The sequence below is a fragment of the Oncorhynchus kisutch genome, linkage group LG5 (assembly GCF_002021735.2).
Source record: "Oncorhynchus kisutch isolate 150728-3 linkage group LG5, Okis_V2, whole genome shotgun sequence".
Taxonomy (NCBI): Eukaryota; Metazoa; Chordata; class Actinopteri; order Salmoniformes; family Salmonidae; genus Oncorhynchus; species Oncorhynchus kisutch.
In genome coordinates this window covers 5,816,595-5,835,723 of record NC_034178.2, presented here as the reverse complement: position 1 = coordinate 5,835,723, position 19,129 = coordinate 5,816,595, and the positions used below count along the sequence as shown (strand labels likewise).

Here is a 19,129-nt window from a genome sequence, read left to right as displayed (position 1 = left end):
AGTCGCCCAAGTACCTTACGCACCAGAGACATGTGTGCCGCGTGAATAGCAGAAGAGATCAGGATTCTTCAACCCATATGGCATGACGCGGTACTCAGAATGACTAGATGTAGTACTAAATGTGGTTTTCCACTCATCTCCTCCCCGGATACGCACCAGATTATACGCACTCCTCAGGTCCAGTTTTGTGAAGAAGCGCGTCCCGTGAAATGATTCCACTGCCATAGCGATGAGAGGTAGTGGGTAACTAAACCCCACTGGGATAGAATTTAGACCTCGATAATCAATGAACGGCGCAGACCTCCCTCCTTTTTATTCACAAAAAAAGAAGCTTCAGGAGACGGGTGATGCGGAGGGCCGAATGTACCCCTGTCCCAGCGATTCAGCAACATACTGTATGTCTCCATAGCTGTCTCCTCCTGGGACAATGGGTACACGTGACTCCTAGGAAGTGTAGCGCCTTCCTCTTACTGAAGGCGATAGCCAAATCGGCATATTCAGAGGGAATGCGCACGGTGGAAACCTGGTCTGGACTCTCCACCGTAGTCGCACCAACGGAAACTCCTATACAACTGCCTGAACACTCCTCTGACCACCCTCTAAGAGCCCCCTGTCGCCAGGAAATCACCGGATTGTGATGAGCTAGCCAGGGAATTCCCAACACCACTGGAAACCCAGGTGAATTGATAAGGAACAGACTAATCCGCTCCTTATGAGCCCCTGCATTACCATGTCCAGTGGCACCGTGGCCTCCCTGACCACTCCTGACCCTAATGGTCGGCTATCTAAGGAGTGCACGGGGAAAGGTAGGTCTAACGACACCAGGGGAATCCCTAGCCTTAACGCGAGCCCACGATCCATTAAGTTCCCAGCTGCGCCTGAATTGACTAGCGCCTTATGCTGTAGAGAGGGAGAAAATCCAGGGAAAGAGGTTAACACAAGCATATGACCGACAGGAAGCTCTGGTTGAGTCTGGTGCTGACTCACCTGGGGTGACCGAGTAGTGCTCCGCCTGCCCTCCCGACTACCAGCTGAGTTCCTCCAGCACCGGTCGGCCGTGTGTCCTCGCTGACCACAACTGGTGCAGGAAGAAACTCCTCCTCCGGGTCCCCCTCGATGCAGCCCCCCTAACTACATGGGGATGGGAGCAGGAGGGCCTGGGGGTGGAAACAACAGGGCCTGTTCCGGACGCCCGCGGGCAGCCAGCAGGTTGTCCAGATGAATGGACATGTCTATAAGTTCATCCAAACTGAGGGTGGTGTCCCGACACGCTAGCTCCCTGCGGACGTCCTCCCTGAGGCTACATCGGAAATGGTCCATCAAAGCCCTGTCGTTCCACCCTGCTCCTGCGGCCAAGGTCCTGAACTCCAGGGCAAAGTCCTGCGCGCTCCTACGCTCCTGTCGCAGGTGGAACAGCCTTTCACCCGCTGCACGACCCTCTGGTGGGTGATTGAACACAGCTCGGAATAGGCGGGTGAACTATGGGTAGTGATCCCTCGCCGAGTCTGGGCCATTCCACACTGCGTTTGCCCACTCCAGGGCTTGTCCTGTCAGACAGGAGATGAGGACGCTCACGCTCTCCTCCCCTGAGGGAGTAGGACGAACGGTCGCCAGGTATAGTTCTAGTTGGAGGAGGAACCCCTGACACAGCCGCCGTCCCATCATACTCCCTAGGGAGCGCCAGACGCAGAGCCCCGGAGCCAGATGCTGAAGCAGGGGTAGGAGATGCTGGTGGAGGGGGTGCTGGAGATGAGGTAGGAAGGCCACTCCTCTCCCATCGGTCCATCCTCTCCATCATCAGATCCTTCGCAGATCCTATTTGGTGGAGAATGCTGGTGTGATGGAGGACCCTCTCCTCCATCGATGGGATAGGAGGTGCGGCTGCTTCTGCTGATTCCAATCACGGGATGCGGGAGTCTGTCACGAGGGACTAGGTGTGTGAGGAAGAATCAGGCGCAGAGAGCAGAGAGTTCCACAGGAAGAAGTGCACTTTAATTCGGGACCAAAAGCAATGCCCACAACACAGGGCGCAGAAAAATATGGAACAACCCAAAACACAGGGTACCAGGTCCAGAGCACGAACACACCTAACAACACACAAACGTAACACAAGAATAATCCTGCACAAAACATGGGCGGGTATACTAACTTTAAATAAGGAAGCCCATCAAGCAAACACAAATAGACACAGGTGCAACTAATAAGACAAAACAAACAGAAAACGAAAAAGGGATCGGTGGCGGCTAGCAGGCCGGTGACGACGACTGCCGAGCCCCGCCCGAACAGGCAGAGGAGCAAACTTTGGCGGAAGTCGTGACACGCTCTATCATATTCGCTCTATCATAATCATCTCTATCATATTCCCCTCTGTCATGTTCATCTCTATCATAATTTAAGGACCGACGCCGGAGATGAGAAGCAGGTACTGGGAGTTAAACATTTAAATGGGGAATAGACACAGAACAAGACAGGAACAGCTTCAGCACACTGGTAAACAAGGACAGATGACTCTTATTGCAGAAACAGGGAACAGAGAGGGGAACCCAACAGATATGGGCAAGGTAACGACAGAGGTGAGCTGGAGTGACACATATTCCTGTCTATCATTTCCCTCTATCATATTCCCCTCTATCATAATCCTCTCTATCATATTCCCTCTATCATATTCCCCTCTATCATATTCCTCTCTATCATTTTCCCTCTATCATATTCCCCACTATCATATTCCCCTCTATCATATTCCTCTCTATCATTTTCCCTCTATCATATTCCCCTATATCATATTCCCATCTATCAAATTCCTCTCTATCATATTCTTCTCTTTTATATTTCTCTATATCATGTTCCCCTCCATCATATTCCCCTATATCATATTCCTCTCATTCATGTTCCTCTCTATCATATTCCTCTCTTTCATATTACTCTCTATCATATTCCCCTATATCATATTCCTCTCATTCATATTCCTCTCTATCATATTCCCTCTATCATTTCTCTCTCTATCATATTCCTCTCTAACATATTCCCTCTATCATTTCCCTCTCTATCATATTCCTGTCTATCATATTCCTTAAATATCATATTACTCTCTATCATGTTACCCTCTATCATATTTATTATATATCATATTCTCTCTTTCATTTTCCCCACTGTCAAATTCCTCTCCATCATATTCCTCTCCATCATATTCACCTATATCATTTTCCTTGCTATCATATTCCCCTCTATCATGTTCACCTCTATCATTTTCCTTGCTATCATATTCCCTTCTATCCTATTCCTCTGTATCATATTCCGTTAATCATATTCCCCTCTTTCATGTTCATCTCTATCATATTCCCCTCTATCATATTCCCCTCTATAAAATTCCTCTCTGTCATTTTCCCCTCTATCACTTTCAACTATATCATATTCCCCTATATCATATTCCCCTCTATCGTTTTCCCTCTATCATATTCCCCTCTATCATGTTCATCTCTATCATATTCCCCTCTATCATATTCCCCTCTATAAAATTCCTCTCTGTCATTTTCCCCTCTATCACTTTCAACTATATCATATTCCCCTCTATCGTTTTCCCTCTATCATATTCCCTCTCTATCATTTTCAACTAAATCATATTCCCCTCTATCGTTTTCCCTCTATCATGTTTTAAGGACTGACACCGGAGATGAAAAGCAGGTACAGGGAGTCAAACATTTAATTGTGAACAGACATAGAACAAGACAGGAACAGTGTCAGCACACTGGTAAACAAGGACATATGACAATCAATACAGAAGCAGGGAACAGAGAGTGGAACCCGACAGATATGGGGAAGGTAATGACAGAGGTGATTGAGTCCAGGTGAGAACAATAATCGCTGACCCGCAAGATGGGGGACGGCAGGTGTGAGTAATGATGATGGCAGAAGCGATCAATAGTGGGGAGCTTGACGCCCTCGACAGACAGGGGAAGATAGGTAGCAGGAGTGACACATATTCCCTCTATCATTTCAATCTCTATCATATTCCTGTCTATCATATTCCTTAAATGTCATATTACCCTCTATCATATTTATTATATATCATATTCCCCTCTATCATATTCCTGTCTATCATTTTCCTTAAATATCATATTACCCTCAATCATATTTCTCTCTATCATTTCCCTCTCTATCACATTCCCCTCTATCATATTCCACTCTATAATATTCCCCTCTATCATCTGACTCTATCGTATGACTCATTTTCCCCTCTATCATATTCCCCTCTATCTTATTACATTCCTCTATATCATATTCCTGTCATATACGTCTCTATTGTATTCCTCTCTCATATTCCTCTATTTCATTTCCCCTCTATCTTATGACTCTAAATCATATTCCCCTCTATCATATTCCCCTCTTATTACATTCCTCTATATCATATTCCTCTATTTCATATTCCCTCTATCATATTCCCCTCTTATTACATTCCTCTATATCATATTCCTCTGTCAAATACCTCTCTATGGTAATCCTCTATCATAATCCTCTATTTCATACTCCCTTGGTCATATTCCCCTCTATCATGTGCCTCTATCATATTCCCTCTATCGTATGACTCTATATCATATTCCACTCTAGCATTTTCATCTGTATCATCATCCCTTTATCATATTTCCCTTCATCATATACCTCTCTATCGTATTCCCCTCTATCATATTCCTCTCTATCGTATTCCCCTCTATCATATTCCTCTCTGTCATATTCATCTCTATCAATTTCCTCTCTAACAAACTCCGCTCTACCCTCCATCTACTCCCCCTCCCTTTCCGTCCTCCTCATCTCAGAATAGCTCCGCTCCATCGGGTAGATTTGGAATTCCACATTTGAACAGTGCAAAAATCCCCAGATTTGTGAAATGTAAACATTGTGTGTTTATACTGTGTTATACAGTATGCCTTGACAAAAATCAAACAGAGAGTAAATCTTTTTTAGATTTTATTTATTGCATTTTTCATTGCAGGCAAAAATACAGTATCCCGCCCTGCTCTCTCTCTCTAATACCCAGTCTACTCATCCATCTTCAAGCTTTCATCCTTTCCCTGCTCTTCTATCACCCTCTCAGTTCCACCTCCAGCTGGCTCCCTCTTTTTCTTCTTCTCTAGTCTCTTCCTCTCCTCTTTCCTCATCTTTTCTCTCTTCTTCTCCTCCTTTTCTTGAATCTTTCTCTCCATCTCCAAGAACTCAGCTTGAGCTTTCTCTCTCTTTTTCAGCTCCTCAGAACACTTCTTCTCTTTCTTAATCCTGTCTTTCATCATGTCATTATGTATCTTCATCAGCCCCTCTAACCTCTTTTTCTCTGCCTTTTCCTTCTCTTTTCTTTCCTTCTCTCTCTTTTTCTGTTCTAACTTCTCCCTCTTTTTCTCAGCCTTCATGACTTTCTTCTGCTCTTTCTCTCTCTCATTCATCTCTTTCTTCTCCCTCTTTTTGTTCTCCTCCTCCTTGTTTTTCTTCTCCTTTCTCTCTTTCTCGTCATCTTTCAACTTCTTATGCAGTTTCTTATTTTTCTCTTTTTCCTTCATCTTCAAAAATGGGATTTTCTGCATGTGGTTCATGACCAGAAAGCCCACTCTTCCAAGGATGGTCTCTGCTCTCTCTGCTGAAACCATCCCATTGGAGCTCTTGGAATGGGCACAGTCCACCTCACGCTTCAATCCCTCCCTCTGTCTCACCTCCTCCTTGACGTTCCTCTCTTCACTCTCAATGCCTATCCAATAATCCTGACAGGAAGACATTGACTCTAGATGTAATATTGTTCCAATGTGTCACATTCAATACACATTTGAGTGATCGACAAACAATGATGACCTCATGGGGCACACAATTTGGAGGACAGTAATAAAGGTCCTTTGTTTTTTTGTATCCCCATTATATTTTACAATACCCATAGATGTTATTCCTGGGTCCATAATAAAAGTAATACAAATGTTAACTCTAGTGAGGGGTGATGTTTCATACTATGAGCAAAGAGGTTGTGGTCAATTCCAGTCAATTCAGAAGAACTCTAAAATTCCAATTCTCTTCAATGCTTTGAATTGAAATGGAACTGACCCCCATCCCTATAAAATAGTAGTGTGAAATAGGACACCTACCTTTGCCTCTTCCAGGGTCCAGGTCCTGGGTTCATCATTGTGGGTTGCCAGAGTTAAGTTAACATCTGGGTCCAGCTGGTGAGTGTGAGGGCAGAGATCCACCTCTTCACTAGGGCCCTTCACTTTCTGCTCTGGCTCCTTGTGGTCCTTGTCATGGATGCATCCCAGGATTGGAGGAATTGCTCGGACAGGGCTTTTATCACCTGTCAGTTCCTCTCTCTTGACAGTGGGTGCAACTGCACTTGCCTCGGTGTCAACTGAGCACTCTGTGTTGTCCTCAACTGTTTCCTCTGGCAGTTGGTGGTCATTGTTGTTGTGGATGCATGGCAGAACTGAAGGACTTTTATCTTCCCAAGTGTAAATGGCAACAGTAGCTGTGCCTGAAGTGTTCTCTGTAGCACCTGAGACCTCATAGGCATCCTCTACTGTCTGCTCTGGAGGCATGAAGTCATCGTCAAAGACTGGTGGCAGGCATGGAGGCAGCACTGAAGGAAGACTTCTGGCTGCCCATCGGTTCTCTCTCTTGACAGTGGCTGTGTCTGCAGTGGCCTCTTTGGCAACTTGGCACTCTGTGGCTGAAACAGCAGGCTGGGAGGTTTCCGGGACAATGAATGAATTGCCAACGAACCGCTGAGCCAGTGGTGGGAGGGAGAAAGGATAGAATCTGTCCTCTTCCTTTATATTAGATATTGCCACTGGAACTGAGAGCTCAGTGGTTCCCTCTACTGTCTGCTGTGGTGGAATGGAGTCATCGTTGAAGAAGTGTGGCAGGTATCGATGCAGCATTGAGGAAAGATGTGTATCTGTCAATAAGTCCTCTCTTTTACCAGTAGATACATCTGCTGTGGCCTCTGTGGCAACTGGGCACTCAGCAGGGACAAAGTATGAAAATACAATGAACCGCTGTGCATCCTGAGCGCGTATGGCCAATGGAGAGGGAGGATGTAACATGGTTGGTATAGGCCTCCGATTGGTGATAGCCAGCGGTGGGAGGGAGTCAATACAGGGAGCCATGAACTCAGTGAGTGGACGGTTGGTCACATCTCTCACATTCTGCGGGAGAAAAGAAACAGACATGTTGAAAGTGATCACATTCACGACATACATACTTTATGAGTCAACGCTATTTACTTATACATCACATATACAGTGCCGTCGGAAAGTATTCAGACCCCTTCACTTTTTCCACATTTTGTTACCTTACAGCCTTATTCAAAAATGTAATAAATAGTTTTTTCCCCTCATCAATCTACACACAATAGCCCATCATGGCAAAGCACAAACAGATTTGTTCCATATTCATTACAAATCAAATGTGAAATATCACATTTACATAAGTATCCAGACCCTTTACTCAGTACGTTGTTGAAGCACCTTTGGCAGCGATTACAGCATAGAATCTTCTTGGGTATTACGCTACAAGCTTGGAAATCTTGTGTTTGGGGAATTCTCCCATTCTTAGCAGAATCCAAGTTAGGTTGGATGGGGATATTTTCTGCACAGCTATTTTCCGGTCTCTCCAGAGATGTTTGATCAGGTACAAGTCCAGTCTCTGGATGGGCCAATAAAGGAGATTCAGAGACTTGTCCCGAAGAAACTTCTGCGTTGTCTTGGCTATGTACATAGGGTCATTGTTCTGTTGGAAGGTGACTCTTCACCACACTCTGAGGTCCTGATTGTTCTGGAGCAGGTTGTCATCAAGGATCTCTCTGTACTTTGCTCTGTTCATCTTTGCCTAGATCCTGACTAGTCTCCCATTCCCTGCAATTGAAAAACATCCCCACAGCATGATGCTGCCACCACCACCATGCTTCACCGAAAGGGTGGTGGCAGATTTACTCCAGATGTGACCCTTGGCATTAGGGCAAAAGAGTTCAATTCAATTCAGACCAGAGCATCTTGTTTCTCATGGTCTGAGAGACTTCAGGTGCCTTTTGGCAAACTCCAAGCAGGCTGTCTTGTGCCTTATTGTGCCTTCTCCTTCTGGAAGGTTCTCCCATCTCCACAGAGGAACTCTAGAGCTCTGTCACAGTCACCATCTGGTTCTTGGTCACCTCCCTGACCAAGGCCCTTCTCCCCCGATTGCTCAGTTTGGCTGGGCGGCCAGCTCTAGGAAGAGTCTTGGTGGTTCCAAACATCTTCCATTTAAGAACGATGGAGAACAGTGCGTTCTTGGGGACCTTCAATGTTGAGGAGAGGTTTTGTACCCTTCCCCAGATCTGTGCCTCGACACAATCCTGTTTCGGAGTTCTACGGAGAATTCCTTCAACCTCATGGTTTGTTGTTTGCTCTGACCTGAACTGTCAACTGTGGGACCTTATATAGACAGGTGTGTGCCTTTCCAACTCATGTCCAATCAGTTGAAAATACAACTGGTGGATTCCAGTCATGTTGCAGAAACATCTCAAGGATGATCAGTGGAAACAGGATGAACATGAGCTAATTTCCAGTCTCATAGCAAAGGGTCTGAATACTTACGTAAAAAAGGTATTTCAACATTTCTAAAAACCTGTATTTGCTTTGTCAATATGGGGTATTGTTTGTAGATATTCAATCAATTTTAAAATAAGGCTATTACGTAAAACATTTGACATTTTAGACATTTAGCAGATGTTTTTATCCAGAACGACTTACAATTAGTGCATTCAACTTAAGGTAACTAGGTGGGACAACCATATAATCCTGATATGAAGGTCTACGAGAGATCGCTTGGTCTAGTTATTTGTATTTATTTAAGACAACCATAAGAACTGAGGACTATGTCCATAACAATACTCAAACAGAGAGACAGACACGATAGAACACGAGAAAAGATGTCAGACAAAATATTGTTAGCTTACAATTCATGGCATATTGCACATTTTGCCCGTATATGGACATGTATATTTCCTTAAATCAATATTGTTCAATAGAACTCTAGTCAACGTTGTCAAAGTTGGTCTTGTTACCTCCTCAATCAGGCTTGGCATTTTCCTCGTCTCAAACCAAATCCTCTTCATCTCCTTCTCCTGCTCCCTCTGGATCTGTCTCACCAGAGCCAACCTGGCTCCCAGCTCCATCATGTAGTCTGTCTGGATCTCCCTTTCCTTCAACTGACACTCAGCCCTCCTCTGTGTCAGCGTTGAACCCTCCATGTCTTCCTCCTAGCTAACAATAACTCTGAAAAATACATAACGTTGTAGTAAGTGGCGTGTTGCTCACCAAAGAATAATGCATCTCTTTACAATGTGCACACATTTTCTTCCCATTTACTTACAATGAAGCAAGTGACAATCCTGATCCAGAGATGATTACGCAATAGGCCTATCTGAATTACTAGTAAAAAGTTGGCTACTGGAAACGCGACCAAGTTCAAATCAATCACATTTCTGCTGTTCCTATCATTATGTGCACAATATCCTTTATGACATCATCATTGTGATGCAAGGCGTTGCCATTGGAGATGACAAAGCACAACACAGACTTAAAAAATAAAACTTCAGTCTCTCTCTGTACGTTACTACTGAGGCTTATCCACCCCCCCCCCCACACTCCATATTGGGCCTGGTTTTCACAAAACACACTAATCACTTATATCATATCATTCAAAAAAGGTTTGGGGTAGAAAATGACTCTGTATCCATGCAGGACCTAACTTATTGTACAGTTTCATATATTGTATAAAACAAGGAGGTCAATACTCCAGTCTTCTCTTTGAGTGCCCCTGTGTGCACCTTCATGTAAAGAGGTCTATCAATTCAACCATTTGAAATGGATGACCATTCATTTAAGAAACACTGATTTTCATTAGCAATTTAGCAACTACAAATTAGGTAGGTCGACTTTTTTTTTTTACATAACCTTCCCTTTTGGTACATATTTATTCAGATAATTGATTACAATATCGGTTGTTATTAACACAGAGAGAGGGTTTACTTTCATCAATATAATGCATTTGCCATTAGCCTGGCTCACTACAACAACTAACATGTCATCTCAGGTGTCAGGATGAACCATTTACTCACAAAAATTGGATTCAAACAAACTGTCTCTCGTCAACAGTTTCACTTGTCACCATGATTGCATGTTAGGTTTAAATAAAAGGTAATATAAGTACACAAGTCATTTGAAAAGTAGTTATTCTACAGAAACATAGTTATACAGTAAGTTATATTACAACCTACCTCTCCAGTAAGCAGCGTGTTCTCTCTCTCTAATGAAATAGGACATTAATAATCTGTCAGTAGTTAGTTGAATCAGTACCTTTACACTGTTCTGTTTGTCTGTACAACAGCTAACCTCCCAGAATCAGAATCTTGTGATGTCACAATGAAGGCCTCATTGCCATGACTACCCACAGAAGCTCTCATGTGTAGTCAAATGCTGGAACAATTCACTTTTTTAGCCTATGCAGCACAGTCATAACTGATATTTGCATTGAATCCATGTAACCACATTTTTTATTCAAATAAAATGCTCTACCTCATATCAAATGGTTGACCATTCATAATACAGGTGTTTTGACTAATTCAAAGTCAATATGTTTTAGATATCACAACTAGCATCCAGGTTTACTTAGGTTATTTGTTTGATCTCAGCCTACCACTAATGTCAATGTTTACCAGTCAAACGTTTGGACACACCTACTCATTCAAGGTTTTTTTCTCTTTTTTTCTACATTGTAGAATAATAGTGAAGACATCAGGAAAATCAGGAAAATGTCAAGAACTTTGAAAGATCCCCCCCCCAACCCCTCTTGTACGCTGCTGCTACTCTGTGTTTATCATATATGCATAGTCACTTTAAATATACATTCATGTACATACTTCCTCAATTGTCCCGACCAACCAGTGCTCCCGCACATTGGCTAAACGGGTTATCTGCATTATGTCCCGCCACCCTCCACCAGTCAACCCCTATTTTACTCTACTGCTACTCTCTGTTCATCATATATGCACAGTCACTTTAATCATATCTACATGTACATACTACCTCAATCAGCCTGACTAACAGGTATGTAGCCTCGCTACTGTTATTTTTCACTGTCTTTTTACTGTTGTTTTATTTCTTTACTTACCTATTGTTCACCTAATACCTTTCTTGCACTATTGGTTAGAGCCTGTAAGTAAGCATTTCACAAGCTCAACACCTGTTGTATTCAGCGCACGTGACAAATAGACTTTGATTTGATTTGAAGAACCATCAAGCGCTATGATGAAACTGGCTCTCATGAGGACCGCCACAGGAAAGGAAGACCCAGAGTTACCTCTGCTGCAGAGGATACGTTCATTAGAGTTACCAGCCTCATAAATTGCATTCCAAGAAATGCTTCACGGAGTTCAAGTAACAGACACATCTCAACATCAACTGTTCAGAGGAGACTGCATGAATCAGTCCTTCATGGTTGAATTTCTGCAAAGAAACCACTACTAAAGGACACCAATAATAAGAAGAGACTTGCTTGGGCCTAGAAACACAAGCAATAGACATTAGACCAGTGGAAATCTGTCCATTTGTCTGATCAGTCCAAATTTTAGATTTTGGTTCCAACCGGTGTCTTTGTGAGATAAAGAGTAGGTGAATGGATGATCTCCGCATATGTAGTTCCCAGCGTGAATCATGGAGAAGGAGGTGTGATGGTATGGACGTGCTTTACTGGTGACACTGTCTGGGATTTATTTAGAATTCAAGCACACTTAACCAGCATGGCTACCACAGCATTCTGCAGGGATCCGTCATCCCATCTGGTTTGCACTTAGTGGAACTCTCATTTGTTTTCAACAGGACAATGACCCAACACACCTCCAGGCTGTGTAAGGGCTATTTGAACAAGAAGGAGAGTGATGAGTGCTGCATCAGATGACCTGGCAGATGACCACAATCACCCGACCTCAACCCAATTGAGATGGTTTGGGATGAGTTTGACCACAGAGTGAAGGAAGACTGTTGGAAAAGCATTCCAGGTGTAGCTGGTTGAGAGATCGTAAAAAGTGTACAAAGCTGACATCAAGGCAACGGGTGGCAACTTTGAAGAATCTCAAATATATCATATATTTTGATTTGTTAATTATAGATAAAACGTATCGGTGCTCATTGGCCATTGGACATAAACATTAAGTTGGATATCGTAAACTCAACAATGAGTGGTTTGGAAGGAATCAGTGGCTAACTGCAAGCATTGCCATGCAATCATTAGCCTGCTATTCACTGGAGTGGCTGTGTAGTCCCAAGTCTAAGATTAAGGGTCTCTTTTCCTAGTTTAAAATCATAAACATTCAACATTGGCCATGCTGTCAATGAAGCATTATTTGTGCCGCGCTCAAAACAACTGTTAACTCGGAACTGCAAAATCTGACTTTAGTAAGTTCAAGACATCTGGGAACTCGGGAAAAATGAGCTACGGCTGGGAAAATACGTTTTGAACTTTCATCCAGCTCAGAATTGTACATTCGGAACTCAGGCCTCATTCTAGAGCTACGACCTGAAGATCACTGACGTCATCATGATTCAAGCTTTTTGATGTTGTTGAGTTCCCAGTTTTCTTGAAAGCCCCATGAATCCAGAGGATACCAGACTTTGATAACAAAGTTTGATGACAAAATTTTCCCACGATGGACAGCCGCGCCACCTTCCTGTTCAAGTGAGCACAGCACAACAAGGTGAGTCCAAAAATGTATTGTATGCTGCTACATAAATGACGTAATATGGCAGAGAGATATATATACTGTAGCTAAGAAAGTAAGCTGTTAGCAGACCATGTGCCTCACCGAATGAATGAACTATTCCACTACCAGACAAGGCTTTGCTGATAGCCAGGTGCAGCAGTGGTACTGATGTTGGGACAGCTTTATGTAGGCTCTAACAGTATGTGGGCACAATCTTTCACTGTTATAGTGCAATTCATGTATTGTTTAGTGTTGTGTAGTGGTTTTGTTGGTATGCATCCAACATTTTTTCTTTTCTTTGCCCCAACAAGGTATACAAACTAAAATTGTCACTTATCATATTCCCTGTATCTTATCCCCCTCTATCATATTCTGGGCATTATATTCCCCTCTATCATATTCCCCTCTATCATAATCCTCTCGCTCATATTCCCCTCTATCATATCCCCCTTTCTCATATTCTGGGAATTATATTCCTCTCGATCATATTCCCCTCTATCATATTCTCTCTTTCATATTCCTTCTATCATATTCCCCTCTGTCACGAGGGACAAGGTGTGTGAGGAAGAATCAGGCGCAGAGAGCAGAGAGTTCCACAGGAAGAAGTGCACTTTAATTCGGGACCACAGCACAGGGCGCGAAAAATTATGGACCAACCCAAAACACAGGGTACCAGGTCCAGAGCACGAACACACCTAATAACACAAACGTAACACAAGAATAATCCCGCACAAAACAAGGGCAGGTATACTAACTTTAAATAAGGAAGCCCATCAAGCAAACACAAATAGACACAGGTGCAACTAATAAGACAAAACAAACAGAAAATGAAAAAGGGATCGGTGGTGGCTAGTAGGCCGGTGACGACGACCGCCGAGCACCGCCCGAATAGGCGTAAGTATTCAGACCCTTTGCTTTGAGACTGGAAATTAGCTCATGTTCATCCTGTTTCCACTGATCATCCTTGATTTGTTTCTGCAACAGGGAGGGGGGGCTGATGAAGATACATAATGACATGATGAAAGACAGGATTAAGAAAGAGAAGAAGTGTTCTGAGGAGCTGAAAAAGAGAGAGAAAGCTCAAGCTGAGTTCTTGGAGATGGAGAGAAAGATTCAAGAAAAGGAGGAGAAGAAGAGAGAAAAGATGAGGAAAGAGGAGAGGAAGAGACTAGAGAAGAAGAAAAAGAGGGAGCCAGCTGGAGGTGGAACTGAGAGGGTGATAGAAGAGCAGGGAAAGGATGAAAGCTTGAAGATGGATGAGTAGACTGGGTATTAGAGAGAGAGAGCAGGGCGGGATACTGTATTTTTGCATGCAATGAAAAATGCAATAAAAAAATCTATAAAAAAGGTTTACTCTCTGTTTGATTTTTGTCAAGGCATACTGTATAACACAGTATAAACACACAATGTTTACATTTCACAAATCTGGGGAGTGTTGCACTGTTAAAATGTGGAATTCCAAATATACCCGATGGAGTGGAGCTATTCTGAGATGAGGAGGACGGAAAGGGAGGGGGAGTGGAAGGAGGATAGAGATGAATATGATACAGAGGAATATGATATAGGGGAATATGATCTAGAGGAATATGATCGAGGGGAATATGATAGAGAGGAATATGAAAGAGGGGAATACGATAGAGGAATATGATAGAGGGGAATGTGATAGAGAGGAATATGTGTCACTCCTGCTATCTTTCTTCCCCCCTGTCTGTCGAGGGCGCCAAGCAACCCAGCATTGATCGCTTCTGTCATCATCATTACGCACACCTGCCTTTCCCCATCTTGCGGGTCAGCGATTATTGTTCTCACCTGGACTCAATCGCCTCTGTCATTACAGTGGAACCCATATCTGTCGGGTTCCACTCTCTGTTCCCTGTTTCTGCATTGAAAGTCATCTGTCCTTGTTTACCAGTGTGCTGAAGCTGTTCCTGTCTTGTTCTATGTCTGTTCACAATTAAATATTTGACTCCCCGTACCTGCATCTCATCTCCGGCTTCGGTCCTTAAATTATGATAGAGATGAACATGATAGAGAGGGATACTATAGAGTATATACACTGCTCAAAAAAATAAAGGGAACATTAAAATAACACATCCTAGATAAGAATGAATGAAATATTCTTATTAAATACTTTTTTCTTTACATAGTTGAATGTGCTGACAACAAAATCACACAAAAATTATCAATGGAAATCAAATTTATCAACCCATGGAGGTCTGGATTTGGAGTCACACTCAAAATTAAAGTGGAAAACCACACTACAGGCTGATCCAACTTTGATGTAATGTCCTTAAAACAAGTCAAAATGAGGCTCAGTAGTGTGTGTGGCCTCCACGTGCCTGTATCACCTCCCTACAACGCCTGGGCATGCTCCTGATGAGGTGGCGGATGGTCTCCTGAGGGATCTCCTCCCAGACCTGGACTAAAGCATCCGCCAACTCCTGGACAGTCTGTGGTGCAACGTGGCGTTGGTGGATGGAGCGAGACATGATGTCCCAGATGTGCTCAATTGGATTCAGGTCTGGGGAACGGGCGGGCCAGTCCATAGCATCAATGCCTTCCTCTTGCCGGAACTGCTGACACACTCCAGCCACATGTGGTCTAGCATTGTCTTGCATTAGGAGGAACCCAGGGCCAACCGCACCAGCATATGGTCTCACAAGGGGTCTGAGGATCTCATCTCGGTACCTAATGGCAGTCAGGCTACCTCTGGCGAGCACATGGAGGGCTGTGCGGCCCCCCAAAGAAATGCCACCCCACACCATGACTGACCCACCACCAAACCGGTCATGCTGGAGGATGTTGCAGGCAGCAGAACTTTCTCCACGGCGTCTCCAGACTCTGTCACATGTGCTCAGTGTGAACCTGCTTTCATCTGTGAAGAGCACAGGGCACCAGTGGCGAATTTGCCAATCTTGGTGTTCTCTGGCAAATGCCAAACGTCCTGCATGGTGTTGGGCTGTAAGCACAACCCCCACCTGTGGACGTCGGGCCCGCATACCACCCTCATGGAGTCTGTTTCTGACCGTTTGAGCAGACACATGCACATTTGTGGCCTACTGGAGGTAATTTTGCAGGGCTCTGGCAGTGCTCCTCCTGCTCCTCCTTGCACAAAGGTGGAGGTAGCGGTCCTGCTGCTGGGTTGTTGCCCTCCTACGGCCTCCTCCACGTCTCCTGATGTACTGGCCTGTCTCCTGGTAGCGCCTCCATGCTCTGGACACTACGCTGACAGACACAGCAAACCTTCTTGCCACAGCTCGCATTGAGGGGAATATGACGGAAGAAATATGATAGAGCGGAATATGATATATAAGGAAAATGCATATTCCCAGAATTATATTCCCCTCTAGCATATTCCCGGAATTATATTCCCCTCTAGCATATTCCTTAAATATCAAATTATCCTCTAGCATATTCCCGGAATTATATTCCCCTCTAGCATATTCCCGGAATTATATTCCCCTCTATCATATTCCTTAAATATCAAATTATCCTCTAGCATATTCCCCTCTAGCATATTCCCCTCTAGCATATTCCCCTCTAGCATATTCCCCTCTAGCATATTCCCCTCTAGCATATTCCCCTCTAGCATATTCCCCTCTAGCATATTCCCCTCTAGCATATTCCCCTCTAGCATATGATAGTTAAATGTGACAGACTAAAGGTCAGTGACAACTTTCAGTGTGGGAGTGGGGGGAAAAGCTACAACACAACTGAATAAAGGATGGGTTTTATTATCCATACAGTATAGATAGGAAATATCTAATAAACAAATGATTCGAACTAATTATTTGGATTGGAGATTACGGCTTTAGACTGTTGATATGAATCCACACATTCAGGTCAGCAAGCACTAAATAAGTGTCCAGCATGCTCTAGAGGTTATTACAAGTAACTACACATATCACACCATAACAGCTAACATAGGTTCTCACTCCCGCTCCTCCCTTCCTCCTCTCCCTCGTCTCCTCTGTTCTTCCTCTATTCCTCCGCCTCCTCTCAGCGGCTCCAGCTGGATAGTGACGTCGAGGTGACCTCTCACTGGGAGGGAGGGAAAGGGGGAACAGAGGAGGATGAGATGGAGAGCAGGAATGGAAGAGGTAGAGGAGGCAGAAAGCCTGGTCTAAATATTGTTTTAAAGGGAAGAGAAGGGGGGGGGGGAAGAGGGGGAGGGCAGCTGTGTCCGACACCCCATACCTACACCTGCAACAGGTAGGCCAAGGGGCGGGACCTGAGGGTGAGACTCATAACATGATAGGGGAGGCAGATGAAGAAGGGGTGGAGCTGGAGTCAAGGATGGGAGGGTGTTCCTACAAGCCCCCTGCCAGCAAGAGGAAGAGCAGGGAGGAAGTCTGTCCACAGAGCACTTCCGGGTCATTGGGTCGCATCCGATGAGATTAGATCCCCCTCTATAATGTAAAGCAGTTTGAGTACTGGGGTGTTCTTTGTATAAATCCAAGGTGGAACCTCCAGGGGCTAGCCTCCTCTCAGGGGACAGTCTGCTCTGGGCTGCCTGGGAAAGGTGTTCCTCTGTGGGACAGAGGAGAGAACAAGAGGCCCCGGAAGAGATCTCCTTATGGTAGAGATGGACAGATCGGCTCTCCTTATCATCTCCCACCTCTTCCTCTAGCTCGGCCTTCTCCCTCCTTTCCTTCTTAAAGTCATGATGAAGAGAACCTTTTTCTCCCTTTCCTCCTTCCCTCTTGGTAGACCTTGTTAAGTCAAGACAGATTGTGAATAGCTAGCCATGGTTCAGACCACTGTCGCTGTCTGGGAGGGGGGATACAGGACTGGTCCACTGGACTCAGCTCACATGGGGAGAATCTGCTGCTGCTGCCACTCCCCCTCTTACCTGTGATGAGATAAGAAAGTATGAGACAGGTTCCTGAGATGTTTAACACCTTCCTTCCCTCCCTCCCTCTAACCTGATCCTCTGAAATTGAACACATTCTCTCCCTCAAGTGAGTTGGGTGAACCCGTCTTGATGATGATGTCAGAGGGTGACATGCAGGTGATGCGTCGGGAGACGGCAGAACGTTCAGGTAGCGCCTCGTCACCGGTCCTCCGCTCACACCCATCTCCATAGTGATGATGATGACGACACGGCCTTTGGCGCGGCATGCGTCCAGTAGCACCTGGGGTATGTAATGGTCAGTTATAATCATTTCACCACACACACGGTCTTGTATAACTAACCTTTTGGGGGGACACAATTCACCCCCATTCAAAATACTATTTTCCCTAACCTTAACCCAAAAATCTAACCCAAAACCTAATTCGAACCTTAACCCTAGCATTTGACCTTGTGGGGATCAACAAAATGTCTCCATTTGGTCAATTTTTTGTTTGTTTACTATTCTTGTGGGGACTTCTGGTCCCCACAAGTATAGTTAAACACATCCACACACACACCCCTCCTCCCTCCTGACCTGTAGTGTAGGCTGGTGCTGTGCATTGATAGTGTAGACCATAGCTGAAGCTCCAGAGTAGTCCTCCATACTGGGGTCAGCTCCAGCTGAGAGGAGAGTAGAGGCTAGCTGAGCTCCAGCCCTCTCCATACAGGAATACATCAGAGTTGTACGGCCTGACCGGTCCTGGGCATTAGGGTCTACCTGGGTGGGGAAAGATAAGATGGGGTTAGGATGTAGGTAGGCACACACACACACACAGTGGGTGTTTAGGACCCACCTGTTTAGAATAGAGTAGGATAGAATCCCACAAGGGAAAATTAAACCTACAGAGCTCTCCTTTAAAAGCAGACACAGACCTGGTTGTCTAGTAGGTATCTGAGCAGTTTCAGGGTTCCAGGTTCAGTGGGTTCCCCTCTCAGGGCATTACACACGGCCAGGAGAGGAGTCTCTCCTCCTGGGTTTCTCTCGTTGACCTGGGCACCCCCTCCAGGAGCAGCCTAACGAGGCAAAGCTTCCCCAGCCTCGCTGCTCCAATCAGGGGACTGCCGTCTGGCAGGAGGTCCTGGGGGACCGACATGGTCTGAAGGAGAGGAAAAGGTAGAGAGAGATAGTAAGAAATAGAGAGAGAGGCAGTCAGACAGGCGAAAGTCAAATAGTGAGTTAGCATCTAAACGTACCTGGGTTGTCTGAGGTCCTGGGTTGATTGTTAAGGTTTCACTCCAGACCAAGTGGAGATCCACACATCACATATTGGCAACAGACAACTTCAGCCGACTGGACACTGATACACATCCTCTTCGCTCCGTCTCACTCCGTTCTACCTCTCTCCTGTACGAGGAGCGTGGGTCCTGTCTCAGGTGAAGGGCAGGCGTGGGTAACGGTGAGCGTTCAAAGTTGTCAATGGTTTTCAGCTCTAAAGGTCACCTGTTGCTGAGTCTCCACACTACAAAAGGCTCTG

General features: G+C 44.8%; 2 protein-coding genes across 2 annotated transcripts; both read right to left on the bottom strand.

Annotated features, from left to right (window-relative positions):
* Positions 1-1,131: 1,131 nt before the first annotated feature.
* Positions 1,132-9,250, bottom strand: LOC116374075 (uncharacterized). The gene is made up of 5 exons (XM_031823852.1): positions 9,065-9,250; positions 6,117-7,169; positions 5,374-5,744; positions 1,576-1,670; positions 1,132-1,439 (listed from the first exon to the last, which is right to left on the bottom strand). Exons 1-5 carry the CDS (start codon positions 9,248-9,250, stop codon positions 1,132-1,134), a joined length of 2,013 nt encoding a protein of 670 aa, XP_031679712.1.
* A 7,224-nt stretch (positions 9,251-16,474) lies between these two features.
* Positions 16,475-18,667, bottom strand: LOC109890087 (ankyrin repeat domain-containing protein 34B-like). The gene is made up of 3 exons (XM_031824255.1): positions 18,528-18,667; positions 18,190-18,372; positions 16,475-17,895 (listed from the first exon to the last, which is right to left on the bottom strand). The coding sequence occupies exons 2-3, from the start codon at positions 18,328-18,330 to the stop codon at positions 17,482-17,484; spliced, it is 555 nt and encodes a 184-aa protein (XP_031680115.1). The 5' UTR covers positions 18,331-18,372; positions 18,528-18,667; the 3' UTR covers positions 16,475-17,481.
* Between the last annotated feature and the right edge of the window lie 462 nt (positions 18,668-19,129).

What these genes read in the sequence shown, in the direction of transcription:
- LOC109890087 (XM_031824255.1), bottom strand. Translation starts at nt 18,330, where the DNA reads ATGTATTCCTGTATGGAGAGGGCTGGAGCTCAGCTAGCCTCTACTCTC. An exon ending in AGCACCAGCCTACACTACAG is followed by an intron (nt 17,896 to 18,189) that starts GTCAGGAGGGAG and finishes TACATACCCCAG; the next exon opens with GTGCTACTGGACGCATGCCG.
- LOC116374075 (XM_031823852.1), bottom strand. Translation starts at nt 9,250, where the DNA reads ATGGAGGGTTCAACGCTGACACAGAGGAGGGCTGAGTGTCAGTTGAAG. An exon ending in GGACCCTGGAAGAGGCAAAG is followed by an intron (nt 5,745 to 6,116) that starts GTAGGTGTCCTA and finishes TCTTCCTGTCAG; the next exon opens with GATTATTGGATAGGCATTGA. An exon ending in CTCCCTCAGGGGAGGAGAGC is followed by an intron (nt 1,440 to 1,575) that starts GTGAGCGTCCTC and finishes ATCACCCACCAG; the next exon opens with AGGGTCGTGCAGCGGGTGAA.